The following is a 13,778-nucleotide window of genomic DNA, read 5'->3' on the forward strand; positions in this document are numbered from 1 at the left end:
TATATTAGAATATACAAGGGCCAAGGGAAGATAGAGAGTTGTAAAAATAGTACATACAGATTCCAGAGCTTTATCTCTTTTACTATCTTATATTTATTACTTTTTCACTGAATTTATGTAATTCAGTTCCATGTATTTAATTTCAAGGAATAGGGGGCTGAAATGGCAACAAGGGTGCTTAAGAATGGCCTTCATATATATGCCATAGTACTTAGCCTATTAGATCCCGTCGGAGACTAATACGTTTGTAAAAAAATAAATATGGAAACTAAAAATAAAAAATTTGAAGTGTAAAAACCAAGTAACGAAATAAATATGAAAGCAATACCAGAATTGCAGTTTTTGTTCATCTTGCCTCACAAATAAATAAATAAAAAAATTGAATGCATCCCAAAGCGATAGCAATAAAAACAGCATATTACACAAAAATAAGTCCTTGTGCAGCTTAAAAAGTTATATATTTATGACAGGCAAAAAAAAAAGTTTTTTTCTTTTTTTTAAAGTGATTTTTTACGTGGAAAAGTTGTATATCACCGTATTTCATAACAACCTGCAAAAAAAAGTTAACATGTCAATTATACTGTACAGTGAACTTCATAAAAAAATAAAATGAAAAAACTATTTCAGATGTTTATTTTTGTGTTCATGCCTCCTATCAAAAAAATGATTTGAAAAGTGATCAGAAAGTCATATGTGCCAAAAAATAGTACCAATAAAAACTACAATTTGTCCAGCAAAAAACAAACCCTCACATAATTTCGTCTACAGGAGAATAGAAAGTTATGGGTATCAGAACCTAGTGACAAAAAAATGATTTTATTTAAATAGCAAATTATGAAAAAAAAACTATATACAGTATATTTGGTATTGGATGAATCATATTGACCTGGAGAATAAAGACAACATGCCAACTACATCTAAAAATGAATGTTGTTGTTTTTTTTAATAAATAAAATTAATTTAGAATTGATATTTTTAGTTCATTTTGCCTCCCAAAGAGTGTAATAAAGTGATCAAAAAGTGACACGCACTACAAAATGTACCAATTAAAGCTACAGTTTGACACAAAAAAATAAGCCCTCAAACAGCTGATGAAAAATTGTAAAACCGTTCTCAGAATATGGAGACAAAAAACATTCATTCAAAGTGTAAATATATTGTATAAAATAATACGATTTTTGTACGTTGAATATCGTAAATTTTAAAATGCAAAAAAAAAATACTACCAAAATTACTGTATTGTTTATATTACTTCCAAAAAAAGAGTTAACTAAGGTTTATTCATAAGTTATATGTACCTCAAAATGATTCCACTGACAAATACAACTAATCTCAAAAATAGCTATTCCTCAAAAGTCTAGGCCTTCGAAAATAATAAAAAAAGTAATGGCTCCTGGAACGTAACAATAAAAAAAGGAGAACAAAAATGACTTGTCATGAAATGGTCAAACTGGCTGTACACCAAGGGATCTTGCTCCATTACTTAGGATAAAAAGCCAAACTGGGAAGCTCCATTTCCAGACACATGTTTCAGGGTTTTTGCCTTTCATAAGTGCAAAGCAGGCAAACTGGTTGGCTGGATGAGAAGCCTTTGAGAGGGAGTTTAAGGGGCTTCTTATCCTAACTCATGTGGCAAGGCCCTGTTAAGGGTCAAAATTGATTATTAGTATTACTTAAATTCCCAGTCCTGCATTGCATGGCTTCTACGTCTCCCTAAGCCAACTTGTATGAAACAAGAATAAAAGAGAAAATGAAATATTCTTAATAATATTTTAATGTTCTCACTAATAATTATTTCCCTTTCTAGGTAATAGATGTTAGTAAAATCCATTTTAGGTACCAGGAGGAAGTAAGGTCACAGCCCAATTTTAAAACAATATAGAGAGATCACTCCATTACGTCGTCTCTGACCCTGGTGACGTATCGAGTCTATTTAAAATAATGCCATACATGAGTATGTTGATAGACTTTCATGGTGGAAGGAAGTTTAACTAAAAAATTAGATTAACAAAATAGCTCACATTTCTATCTTGTATTGGCTTTCAGCAGGCCAGAGCAAAAGTTACTGAGGTCAGATGGAAACATATTGAATGGGAGCAGGAAACATATTGCGACCAAAGCAGTGGAAACCTGTGTGATCAAAATCTGAATAAAACCCATTCCACTAAAGCTCTCCGCTGCTCGAATTTTCCTAGAAAACAAATATGTAAACGATCTGAAGCATCCTGTCTGTCAAGCGAGAGCTTATTTTTCCTGAGCTAATGTTAGAGTCAACATAAAAAAGCTTTAAGGGGACAGTCCCATGTATAGTACTGTATACACTCGACCAAGGAGGTTACCAAATAGATCCGCATATTTGTAGATATTACGGTAAGCCTGGGTTTGAGCTTCTTTCATCCAATATCACCTTACCGGTATTCTGAGAGTTATGGCTGAAACGTGTTTTCTATAGACAGTGGGGAATGACTGGTGAATGCACCGACCATACTACTGCTATACACTCTATTTTCAGGATAGGCTTCCTTTTTTGTAAGTCATGACAAAGTCAAGGATGCTTCCCATCCCCACGGGTCCCCTGGATATACTAGGCCTCAGTAAATAATTGGTGATAGTGACATAATGGCACACGTTACATTTTGCACAGAATGTCACAGAGGCCGTGGTGTGGTCGCAGTGAGGCCGACAATCACATCAGCTAATTGCTTGTCCTATAGTCATTTGACTTTGCAGGGGAACAGCTGTTTCACCCACAACATCAAGTGATTGCTTATTAAAAAATCCACATGTTCCAAATGCCATCTTGGCCACCCCATGTGGCCTTGCCCTTAGAGATCAGTGGTAATGGTTTTGGAATCATGGAGGGCTCATGCACACAAGCATGTTATGGCAGGGCAGGAGCTAGCTTTGTGAAAGGCTTTCCTGATCTGACAAAACAAGATTTGAAGATTTGGGTAATGATAGGCAGCAAGGCAATGTATTTGAATATGTTTATATGACATTTATAATGACTTTCTTGCATTCTTTGCAAGCAGATTTATGTTGTACACTAGAGGTGCAGAAAAGTTGAGATTAGCGGATCGTTTGAAGCTCAAATTTGATGGGCATGCCGAATTTTCCCAGAACATTTGATCAGAGTTGAATAAATTTGCTGTGATTCACAATACTAAAAAGCCTCGAACTGCCTCTAACAGAAAATATGTGTATAATACTCTGAAGTCTCCTAGGAGTGTACTGAACTCCTTTTGAGTTCTGTAATTGCAACACAGCCTTATTAATTCCAAGTGACCTCAACCTATTTGGCTAGGCGTAAACAGATGGTTAGCAGTGGTGGAAGCAATGATTTCTCTTTTGAATGTAAAAAATAAATAAGACTTGTCCGCTTACAATGCAAGAAGCACACGTTCTGGGACACACAAGTCTTGGATTTAGAATTTTGCTTTAGTAGCAAAATTAGCACTGAGGGGTTTAATACTGCTGTAATATAAAAAGGCGGTTACTAATGTGCTGTTACTGCAGTATATCTCGTATATCTTAGATCAATCAACTCACAGTCACGCTAAGTGACTACACAGATACAGCACTTCACTATATCACTTGAATCTTTGGTTTAGTATTCACAGACTGAGATTACCACTCCCATTTTCAATCTGCTTCAACAGCAATGAAGTAGTACACCACAATCAGATTAGGTCTTTTTCTTTATGAGGAATGAGCTATGTACTATGACCTCCTATCGGTACACTGTACAGGCTTAAAATAACGCTCCTTGACTGACCCCATCTTTTATACTGGCTGTGATAACTCCCCTGATTAGTGACACTATACCATGTGATACGATATTTGCAGGGTATTATGGGGAGGGGGTGGCATTCTCGTGAATCAAATCACAGGGAGTTGAAATTGATGGGGTCCTGTGAATTTCTGGAATTTTGATTCAAAGTCAATCCTTCACAGATCAATCTGGTCATCTCTATATGAAAGCTATCATGATATCACATAATAAAGGGTGTATGCTGCCCTTATAAACTAATCAACCTCCATAGTTTATTTTCCTAGAGAGAGTTAAAAAGTGCTTTCCCACTTCTGTTGGCAATCATTGGTGCTCAAATTAATATACAGCAGGCCGAGACTACTGATCGCTGTAGGAGAGGAGGAGGCAAAGGGGTGCTCTCTTCCAGAATACAGTGGACTCCTAACTAAGAGTCCACTGCTATTAGCCAATCAACACTAAGAGTCCACTGCTCTTAGCCAATCAACATAATATTTTTTTAATATTAGGATCTTTAGTGGTCTTTATACAATGCTGTTCTCAAACAAGGCAGGTTGTCTCATAATAACAATTGAGCAGATTTGTTGTGATTCCAAATTACATCCCACACCATGTCTGGTTTGACAAATGACTAGAAGCTATGAACTTCATACTTTTCACAAATATTTCACAATTTATATATATATATATATATATATATATATATATATATATATATATATATATATATATAAAGAAAATAGATGTTATCAAATTCGTAACAATTAGTATATAAATGTGTGAATTAATTAGCTGTATTCCGTGCAAAACAATCTGTACTGAGAAAGTGTAAGAAATCTATGGTTCTTATTTTGTACAAAGCGTACAGTATCTGATATGGAATCATTGTTAACGCTTCTTTTATATGAAGAGCTTAAAAACCTTAAAAAGTAAATCCATTTTAGTGGAGAAGATATGAATAGGTACAAGATTGGACGTGGTCATACTAACCACACTGATGACATCTATTGTATACACTGTCAACATCATTCAGTAAAAAGTTTGATATCAAAGCTTAACTTGTCATTTGTTGACCCAGCACCTTTATTTTTAGGACACTTTGAGATATCTATGTTTTTCTGGTGGACTAATGTGTACACTCACAAACTTTTCCTGGTGGCCAGTCCGGTACGTGAAGAAGCGGCAGCTGCTCCACATTATGTCAGATGTAAATATCCACCGGTCACTTACAAATCCCGAAGTTGAGACGTCCTACGGTGTAATCCATGGCTCACGGCAGAGAAGGCCTTCTCTCTATGTATACCTTCCCTTTTCAGTGTCACTGTATTATGTGACTTGTGCACAAGTAGAGTCTTTAATTTTTTGTTGATCTCTATATAAGGAAGTTTCCATATGTCAGCTGATATTACGCAACTGATAAGATATTTGTAATTTCTTGTTTTTACATGTTTGTCGGTATCTGATGTCAAATACGTACAATTCTATAACTACAGTGTGAGATTTTACCTGATGTGTACTGATGTGTGCTGGGCTCTGGCATCCTGACTAATCGTCAGTCAGCCAGGAAGGCTAAGACTTGGATACAGTCCAAATGTGAAAAATTGTATCTGGAGTAACATTTTCAAATACCGCTTTCAAAAACTCAAGGCACCTATTATTTTAACCAAAGGGTATCATCCTATGCTACTGAGGACCTGGATACATTACATGCAGAGGCCATTGATTTAAATGAAGGCTGTGCACTGTTCCATTAGACCTGTGGAGGCGCTGTAGGCGTATTAAGCCCCTGCTATCTAGTTCCTTATCAGTCTATAGCTACTTGTTTGGGGTTCCAGCATAAAAAGGGAAAAACATCTACTTCTATTGTTTTTTAAATTGAACCAAAGTTTTGGTCCAAAAAAACACACGCAGGGACCAGGTATAACCCAATTTTAGGTGGTTTACTTGCACTTTCTACTGATGGATTATCTTCATTTTTTATCCATGCACATTGCCACATGTTCAATACGTTACAAGAGAACCCGTCAGGGGTTCCGATGTGTTTAGTAAATACTTGTATCTCCTCATGTGACGCCAATTCTGGAGACTTATAATTCTGTGTACTACTGTTCCTCTGTTATTTCTCCTAGAAATTAATAAATTAATCCAAAACTGGGTGTTACTATTGCTCTTGTAAAAGGGGCGAGTCCACAAAAAGTCAGCACTGATTGGACAATCACACTCCCTTCTGTTAACACCCAGTTGTCAATTTATTCATAAAAGAAATCACAAAGGAAAAGTGCAAAGTTTTTAGAAAAGATGCCCCAAAATTTGTTATTTTTATGGAAATACAAGTATTTATTAAAATGGACATATCAGAGAGTCGTCAAGTCCTCTCTAAAGAGAATCTATTACCAGTGTTTCCTATTGATACATAGTTAGCCTCCGGCGACATTAAGTGAGAGATTACATTAATTATCCCCAGATCTTGATGTGAATAAAAGAGGATGTGACATTTGAATTGCAGCAAAGTAATTCACATGTAACAATATTTTATTCACAGCTGAAATCGCTCATTTTTGTCATTCTGCGCTACCAGGAGTTCATAGGAAAATGATGTGGAAAGTACTTGGCATGACAGGAACAACAGTTTCAGAGGTGAGTTGGCATATTTGCATGATAGGTGCACAGTGTTAAAAGACTTTTTAACATTTTTTTTACACTTTTTTTTTTTTTACACTGTTATAAAGTAATTTTTTGAGAAGCTAACAGCATTATTTGTCAATTAAGGAAACTTAACAATCCCTGTTTATTTGGACACAAACTTAGACTATGTGTCCCCGACCAACCCCTTAAGCCCCGGAGCATTTTCCGTTTTTGCATTTTCGTTTTTGCTCCCCTTGTTCCCAGAGCCATAGCGTTTTTATTTTTTGGTCAATATGGCCATGTGAGGGCTTATTTCTTGCGGAACGAGTTGTACTTTTCAACGCCATTACTAGTTTTACCATATTCTGTACGGGAAAACGGTAAAAAAATTCCAAGTGCGGTAAAATTGCAAAAAAAGTGCAATACCACAGTTGTTTTTTATTTATTTTTTTTACCACGTTCACTGAATGCTAAAACTGACCTGCCCTTCTTATTCTACAGGTCATTACGAGTTCATAGACACCAAACATGTATAGGTTCTTTTATATTTAAGTGGTGAAAAAAAATTCCAAAATTTGGTAAAAAAAAAAATAAATAAAAATAGCGCCATTTTCTGAGACCTGTAGCTTCTCCATTTTTCGCGATCTGGGGCTGGGTGAGGGCTTATTTTTTGTGCACCGGGCTGACGTTTTTATTGATAATATTTGGGGTAGATCCGATGTTTTGATCGCCCGTTATTGCATTTTATTGCAATTTTGCAGCGACCAAAAAACGTAATTCTGGCGTTTAGAATTTTTTTCTCGTTACGCCGTTTACCGATCGGATTAATTCTTTTTTCATATTGATAGATCGGGCGATTCTGAACGCGGCGATACCAAATATGTGTATGTAGGGGTTTTTTTTTTATATTTTATTTTGAATGGGGTGAAAGGGGGGTGATTTAAACTTTTATATATTTTTATTTTTTTTATTTTTAAAAACTTTTTTTTTTTACTTTTTGCATGCTTCAATAGTCTCCATATGAGACTAGAAACAGCAACTGTACGATCGCCTCTGCTACATACAGGGGACGAGCAGGTCCCCTGCATGCAGCAGAAATGGTCCTGTGCTATGAGCGCCGACCACTAGGTGGCGCTCATAGCGACAAGATCATGACAACCACAGGCGTCTGCTGCAGACCCTGGGTTGTCATGCCCACCCATCGGTGACCCGCGATCACGTGACGGGGTCGCCGGTGGGCGGGGCTTATGACGCGCTACCCGGAAGCGCGCGTTAAATGCCGCTGTCGGAGATTGACAGCGGCATTCAACATGTTAACAGCCGCGGGTTGATCGCGATTCCACCCGGGGCTGTTTCGGGCACATGTCAGCTGTGAGAATCAGCTGACATGTGCTCGGTTCAGTGAGGGCTCAGAGCAGCAGCCCTCACTGAACGGGCAGTAGGCAAATATGCGTACTAATACGGCACCGGTAGTTAAGGGGTTAAAGGGGTCATCCAGTTAAAACAAGGTATCACCTATCTGAGGGATAGGTGACAACTTGCTGTTCGGTCACACCGATGGGACCAGCACCAAACGGCAGATTGGGGAACTTTTCCCTCCAATAGAGAGCTTTAGTCCCTGTTACAAAATGGCAAGGAAAATCGGATGTCCAACCGCTGCTCCATTCATTTTCTATGAGGCTGCCATAAAAGTCAAGTGCAGCGCTGAGCAACCCCATAGAGAATGAATGTCGTGCAGGTCGCTTATGCATACTGCTGTTTCATCCCTACTGAGATAAAGGTTTCCCGTTCTACCGATTGGTGCATGTCCCAGTGATCGGCAGCCCCATCGATCAACACAATAACACCTATTCTGTGGATACGCTATAACTTAATTTTAGCCGGACAAATCCTTTAAGTGGTTTAGTAGCTATAAAGCACCTGATAGTCTCCATTTAACTATGAAATGTGGACCGATGTCCCAATATCTTCTTCTCATGGTCACTTCCGCATTTGTTCGGACATTTTTAGAAGACTTTTGACATGCCTTCTCCATGCTGCAGACAAAGAGAAGCAGGCTGGCTTAGCTAATAAAATGAGCAACCAACAACCAACCCCCTTCAAGCATGTTGCCAACAGAGGAGAGAGGAGCAAACTCTGCCTGCATCAGAATGAAAGGTGAAATGGAGCTTCCTGGAGCGAGTGACCACGAGAAACCTTCACGGCCAACCAGCAGTGCAGATCTTATGACGAAAGAATCTTATTCTTCTTTATTCATTTCCTTTTGTAAACCATGCAAACGTCTTTTTATGTCACCTGACAACCTGATAACATTTTATATGCACATAAGAAAAAATGCATGATGGGAACATGAGAAGAAAGTATTTCTCACATATGCCCACATGTAGTCCTACGATTCTTGTTTGCATGAGTCACATAGGCCCAGATGTGGAATGTAGGAAGATCAATTTGAGTAATGTAAATATTTGACACTTTTGGCTTCTGAAAAAGCTGAAACATTTCATGAGATACGGCCTCTGCACCATGAATATGGAACCATACAACAAACTAACGCTTCATGGTCACTATCATTTCATGGTTTAACCCCCTCACTGCCTAGGGAGCCTGCCAGACAATATATATTTCAGCTACAAAGGCATAAAGTTGACTCAATGCTTTTTCTATCCCTTGATGGAGATTTATGTATTTCGGGGGCTGAAATGGAAATTTGCAGACAATATCCTCATAGGGAACAAGGTGAGTTTTGAAGCCAACAAACCTTCAATTCTAATGGGGGCTACTTCAAAATAGGATAATAGCCTGTCTAAAATTTGATACATTATTTTTTGGGAGACGTGGAATGTGTATGCCTTACTTCTGACTCAAGAATGCAATGTCTTTATCTGTTTCATATGTTCCTAATACATCATGTGTTTCATGATCTGCAGCTCCTGCCTTGATTAAATAGGGACTGTCAACACTGTCTACCTCGGTAGGCTTAACATCTGAAACTAAAAAAAATTACTTTATTCAGAGTATATATAATGGTCTTGCACTTTTCATAACCATCTGTCTATCTGCAGTCAAATATCAAAGGTTTCAAATAATAGTGCAAAATCTTTTATATATACCCTTCTATTAAATATGGAAAAACACTTCTGAGATGGGTGAATCTACTAAAATATCGCTCACAACTGATTGATATAAAGTAGTGCTAGAACTTGTGTAATACTGGGTACATGAGGCACACACGTCTGTCAAAGATTTCTACTTTTCTATCTTCTTTTTCAGACATGGAATATCCCAAACCAGAGATGTTATATTAACCTTACAAACAGGATTCATGCAAAAGGTGAAATAAACTTTTTCCAAGGGCATGCTTTACAGATCACATTGAGGTCCAACAATTGCCATCTCCACCAATCCGCTGATATCAACCAGATGTAAACAGTCAAAGGAGCAGAACAGCACCGGTCACTGTATAGTGGCCATTTGCCAAGAAGTGCAGTTCAGCTCCTATTAATTTCAAAAAGATCTCCACCGATCTGATATTGATGGCCACTGATCTGATATCCTATCTTTGGGACCAGAGTATCTTCAAATAGCAGGACTTATTGGGTTGTTTTTCAGTGTGCAATGGTTGTATGAAGAAAAAGTGGTCCACTGACCACCAATTAACAAGTGACAGTCATGGATGCCCAAGACTTGTTGATGTCTGTAGGAAGCAATGGCTACCTTGTCTAGTCTGATCCCTCAGCACAACTGAGAATGTTGGGGATGTACAACAGTAAAAATATTTTTTTTAGCCATGGCTTTATTAAAAATAATAAACAGAGGCTTACTCACGTTCCAACACCCCCCTGGATCCAGAGCATGCTTCTCAGGAGGTCCCTACTGGCTCAGGAAGAGGTGTACTCCGAAAAGTCTTAGCACCGCTGCAGTCTATAATTGGCTACTTGTCAAGTGAAAAGATTAGTGCTTCATCGTAGAAACATCTGATGATGTGCTCTTCCAGTCACCTGACCTCTGCAGACAATTACAGGCTAGGACTTTCAGGCGAGGCAGATACCACTTTTGGAGCTGGCAGAGACCTCTAGAGTAGCATATGCTGGATCTACAAGGGGGCTGGAAAGTGAGTATGCCTCCATTTATTATTTTTAATCGATCCACAGCTAAAAATTTATTTACTGGCGGACAACCCCTTTAATGTTGGCAATGATAGAAATGTGTGAGAACACACAGTGTATCACAGCTTGCTATGCATGGAGCTGCATAACCACACATGAGTAAGAGTGTCTATCCCTGTCTATCTCCAAAAACGCCTACAAAAGGCATGTGGACATGAGGACTAGACTACGGTGCAAGGGTAGGAGGTGTGCGTCACTAATGAGTATCTGAGGGTCCTGAACATTGCATACATATCTTGGACAAAAGACTCATAGGAGAAAAAGCTACTAAATTTATCAAGGCTTACTCATGTTCAAAACAGAATTTTCAAATCAAAAGAGGTTCATTACCTAAATGTTAAGTGTTTTTTACAATTAAAGGGGTTGTCCATGCTTGGGGCACAGGTCCACAGTCACTCTATATGACTGGAGACGTGTGAATTCTCAGCGCGTAGTGTGCGCACTGTCAGGATTCTGTTGAACCCACGCGGGAGCAGCAGGCGCGTGTCCGCAAGTATGTAGTCCGCGTATATGGGGTCACATGTTGACTAGACGTGCACAGCCTCGCTCAAAACAATTGATTTGAGCGAGGCTGGGTACGTCTAGTCAGAATGTGGCTGGAAGTATGAATATTGCATACTTGCAGTCACGTGGCCACCCGCTGCTGGGTGGGTTGGGACCGGAGAATCCTGGCAGCGTGCAAACTACGAGTATTCACAAGTCTGCAGTCACAGACTCCAAGTCTGGAAGATCCCTTTAAAGACATTGTGAACAATTATCTACACAATGACAGTATTACCATTGATGTCAATTTACATTGAAATCTAACAGAAACAATGGTTTAATCTGCACTGATACCAATGAATGTCCAATACATTTTATTTTAATGTCTTACCTCATATATGATGTAGGGGAAATGTTCTTTGGTTTGGCCCAGTGATACGAATGCTGTGGTACTGATAAAAATTGATCGCAGGGCATTGTTTTCCTGATGTGATAGAAGTCTTCTGATGGCAAATCAGTGGCAATTGACAGTGAGTCATGGTCATCACAAATGGGCTCAGTTTTAAGAGCCATGTTTGGGGTGTGATCTATTGCTGTTTTCCTGGATTTGATTGGAATGCCATCATTCATATCTATGGGGTCGGTGGTAAGAGCATTAATTGCTGCCACTATAGCCGAATTTGTATACTGGTGAGTGTTCCCTAGCCAGGTTTCCTCAGTGATGCTAACTCTGGGGGAATTGTGAGGAGATGGAGTAGGAGAGTGGTGTGGGGAGTAGGAGATCTGCCTGCCATTAAGGTTGTATTTTCTTTTGAATGGAGATGTAGGACGTGAGTTTGGAGCAGTGAGCCAGTTTTCCTCTGAAATACTTGTCCTGGGAGATGTAGACGGGGAATGCCTGGGTGAATTTATCAAATTACAGGCCACCAAATTTCTGTGATAGCTTTCATCTGGCTCAGTGGTTTTGGGGGATACACAAGGTGACTGCCACGGAGAGGTTTGAGGGGAAGTATATGGATAAGAATAATTTGATTCAAAAGAGGAAGCTTCCGAGTTACAGCTTCTGGAAGACAGACTGCTTGCCGGACTCAAGCAAGTAGGGTCTCGATACGTGTCAGCATTTGGTAAGTTCAGCGTAGCAGTAGAAAGTGTTCGTTTCGGTATGGATTCTTCCACATCACCTTCATGAAAAAATTGGTTATTGCCACTATGAATCCCAAGACAAGAAGTGATTTCAATTCGAGGACTTTCTAATGGTGCTCCATTAGGCCTTATATTCGGAGATAAGTAGTATCCAGAGGCTTCATTCTCAGGATTCCCTCCATATCCAGATGAATGACTTGCTGATGGAATAATGGAAATGATTGGGTTTGATGACTGAACACCATGGCATGGAGCTGATAATGAAGTATTCATCACACCCAGTGATAGGCTGGCACTTAAATTGGAAGATGCATAGTTATAGTTTTCTGAAAAAAAATTATGAAAGATGTCACGATTAGTTAAAAAGAAAAATAAGGACATGCATGTGTTTAATCTAAAAGGCAAGGTAAAAATAGTATGTTTCAGAATGTTAAAATGTAGGATGAAAGGATATAAAATGAATAAAAAAACTTAAATTGTTCACAAAATAATGTAATAATACATATATATATATAGAGAGAGATATTCAACAACTAATAGATTGGAACTCGTTTCTGCTTTAGAAGTGATTAATAATAGCTTTAGAACTATACTTTTGGATAAAGAAACTGGGACTTTTGAGAATTTGGGAGATTGTTCATTCATATACCCAGAAAGCTTAATCTATACATAGATTTTGCACCTAAATGTAATTTTTCCTGATCGGAAGGCTAACCACACAGGCAGATCATTAGTAGTGACATTTTGCTATACAAAATATCTAACGACGGGTAATTTAAGATCACTTGTCCATTATTTCTGGATCTTAATCAATTGCTTCTATTGTTTCTTTTTAGCAGTATTTTGTTTGCAGGTGTGACCGGGATCCACTGAACAAGCTAAAATCGATCGATATTTACTACTACTCATTAATTCAACACGTAACAACATCAGAAATCAGAAAACACAAATGTTATCAAGCATTTCACTTTTTCAGCTATCCACCCTTCCATTATTACAGTAATGTCTAACTACCCCTCATGTATGAAACTCTCAGATAAGTGAAGGTAAGCCCCTATGTTACTAGGCTCCTTTTTAATGCCATTTAGAAATGATTGACACCTTCACGGACATTTGTTTTACTTAATTTTTGCCCCCAAAATAAGTTTGCAGTTGGGTTTAACTAACAAAATTGCACCGCTTGCACATTTTTGCAACACAAAGTTCAATTTTGCAATAGGTGCAAAATCTTTAAAGTCAAAAACAAAACTTTTTAAGTTAAAAATACATGCATAGGCAGGTTTGCAAGTTATAACGTAAGTTGCCAACAATGTCCAGGACTTGTGCTTTCTTAATGAGTTAGTATGAGCAGCATGTATTATCTCCCAGCTTTTGTTGAATGCACCTAAAGCCGACATGACCTGAAGCAACTGGTTTGTAAACTACATTAAATAAGAAGAAATCAGATTTAATTAGTTTTTAGTGCACAACTGTTAATAACATTTTAATAATAATACTAGGATGGGAACAAATGCTAACAGGCATAAGAAAAGTGAGCCATACCACTTTACTATGATGTTTCACAAAGCTGGAATTTTAATAAGCATTTATTT

The 13,778-nt window shown here is 38.2% G+C and overlaps 1 protein-coding gene across 6 annotated transcripts in view; it reads right to left on the minus strand.

Moving 5' to 3' along the window:
- NFATC1 (nuclear factor of activated T cells 1) overlaps positions 1–13,778 on the minus strand; it is a 234,998-nt gene that overhangs the window by 194,963 nt on the left and 26,257 nt on the right. For all 6 annotated transcript variants that reach the window (XM_073678906.1, XM_073678908.1, XM_073678902.1 and 3 more), the window contains exon 2: positions 11,435–12,512. In XM_073678906.1, coding sequence (XP_073535007.1) covers positions 11,435–12,512 — 1,078 coding nt within the window. The remainder of the gene's footprint in view (positions 1–11,434; positions 12,513–13,778) is intronic.

This window comes from Phyllobates terribilis, unplaced genomic scaffold (assembly GCF_046119375.1).
Source record: "Phyllobates terribilis strain yellow unplaced genomic scaffold, ASM4611937v1 Scaffold_4__5_contigs__length_816908805, whole genome shotgun sequence".
Classification (NCBI taxonomy): domain Eukaryota; kingdom Metazoa; phylum Chordata; class Amphibia; order Anura; family Dendrobatidae; genus Phyllobates; species Phyllobates terribilis.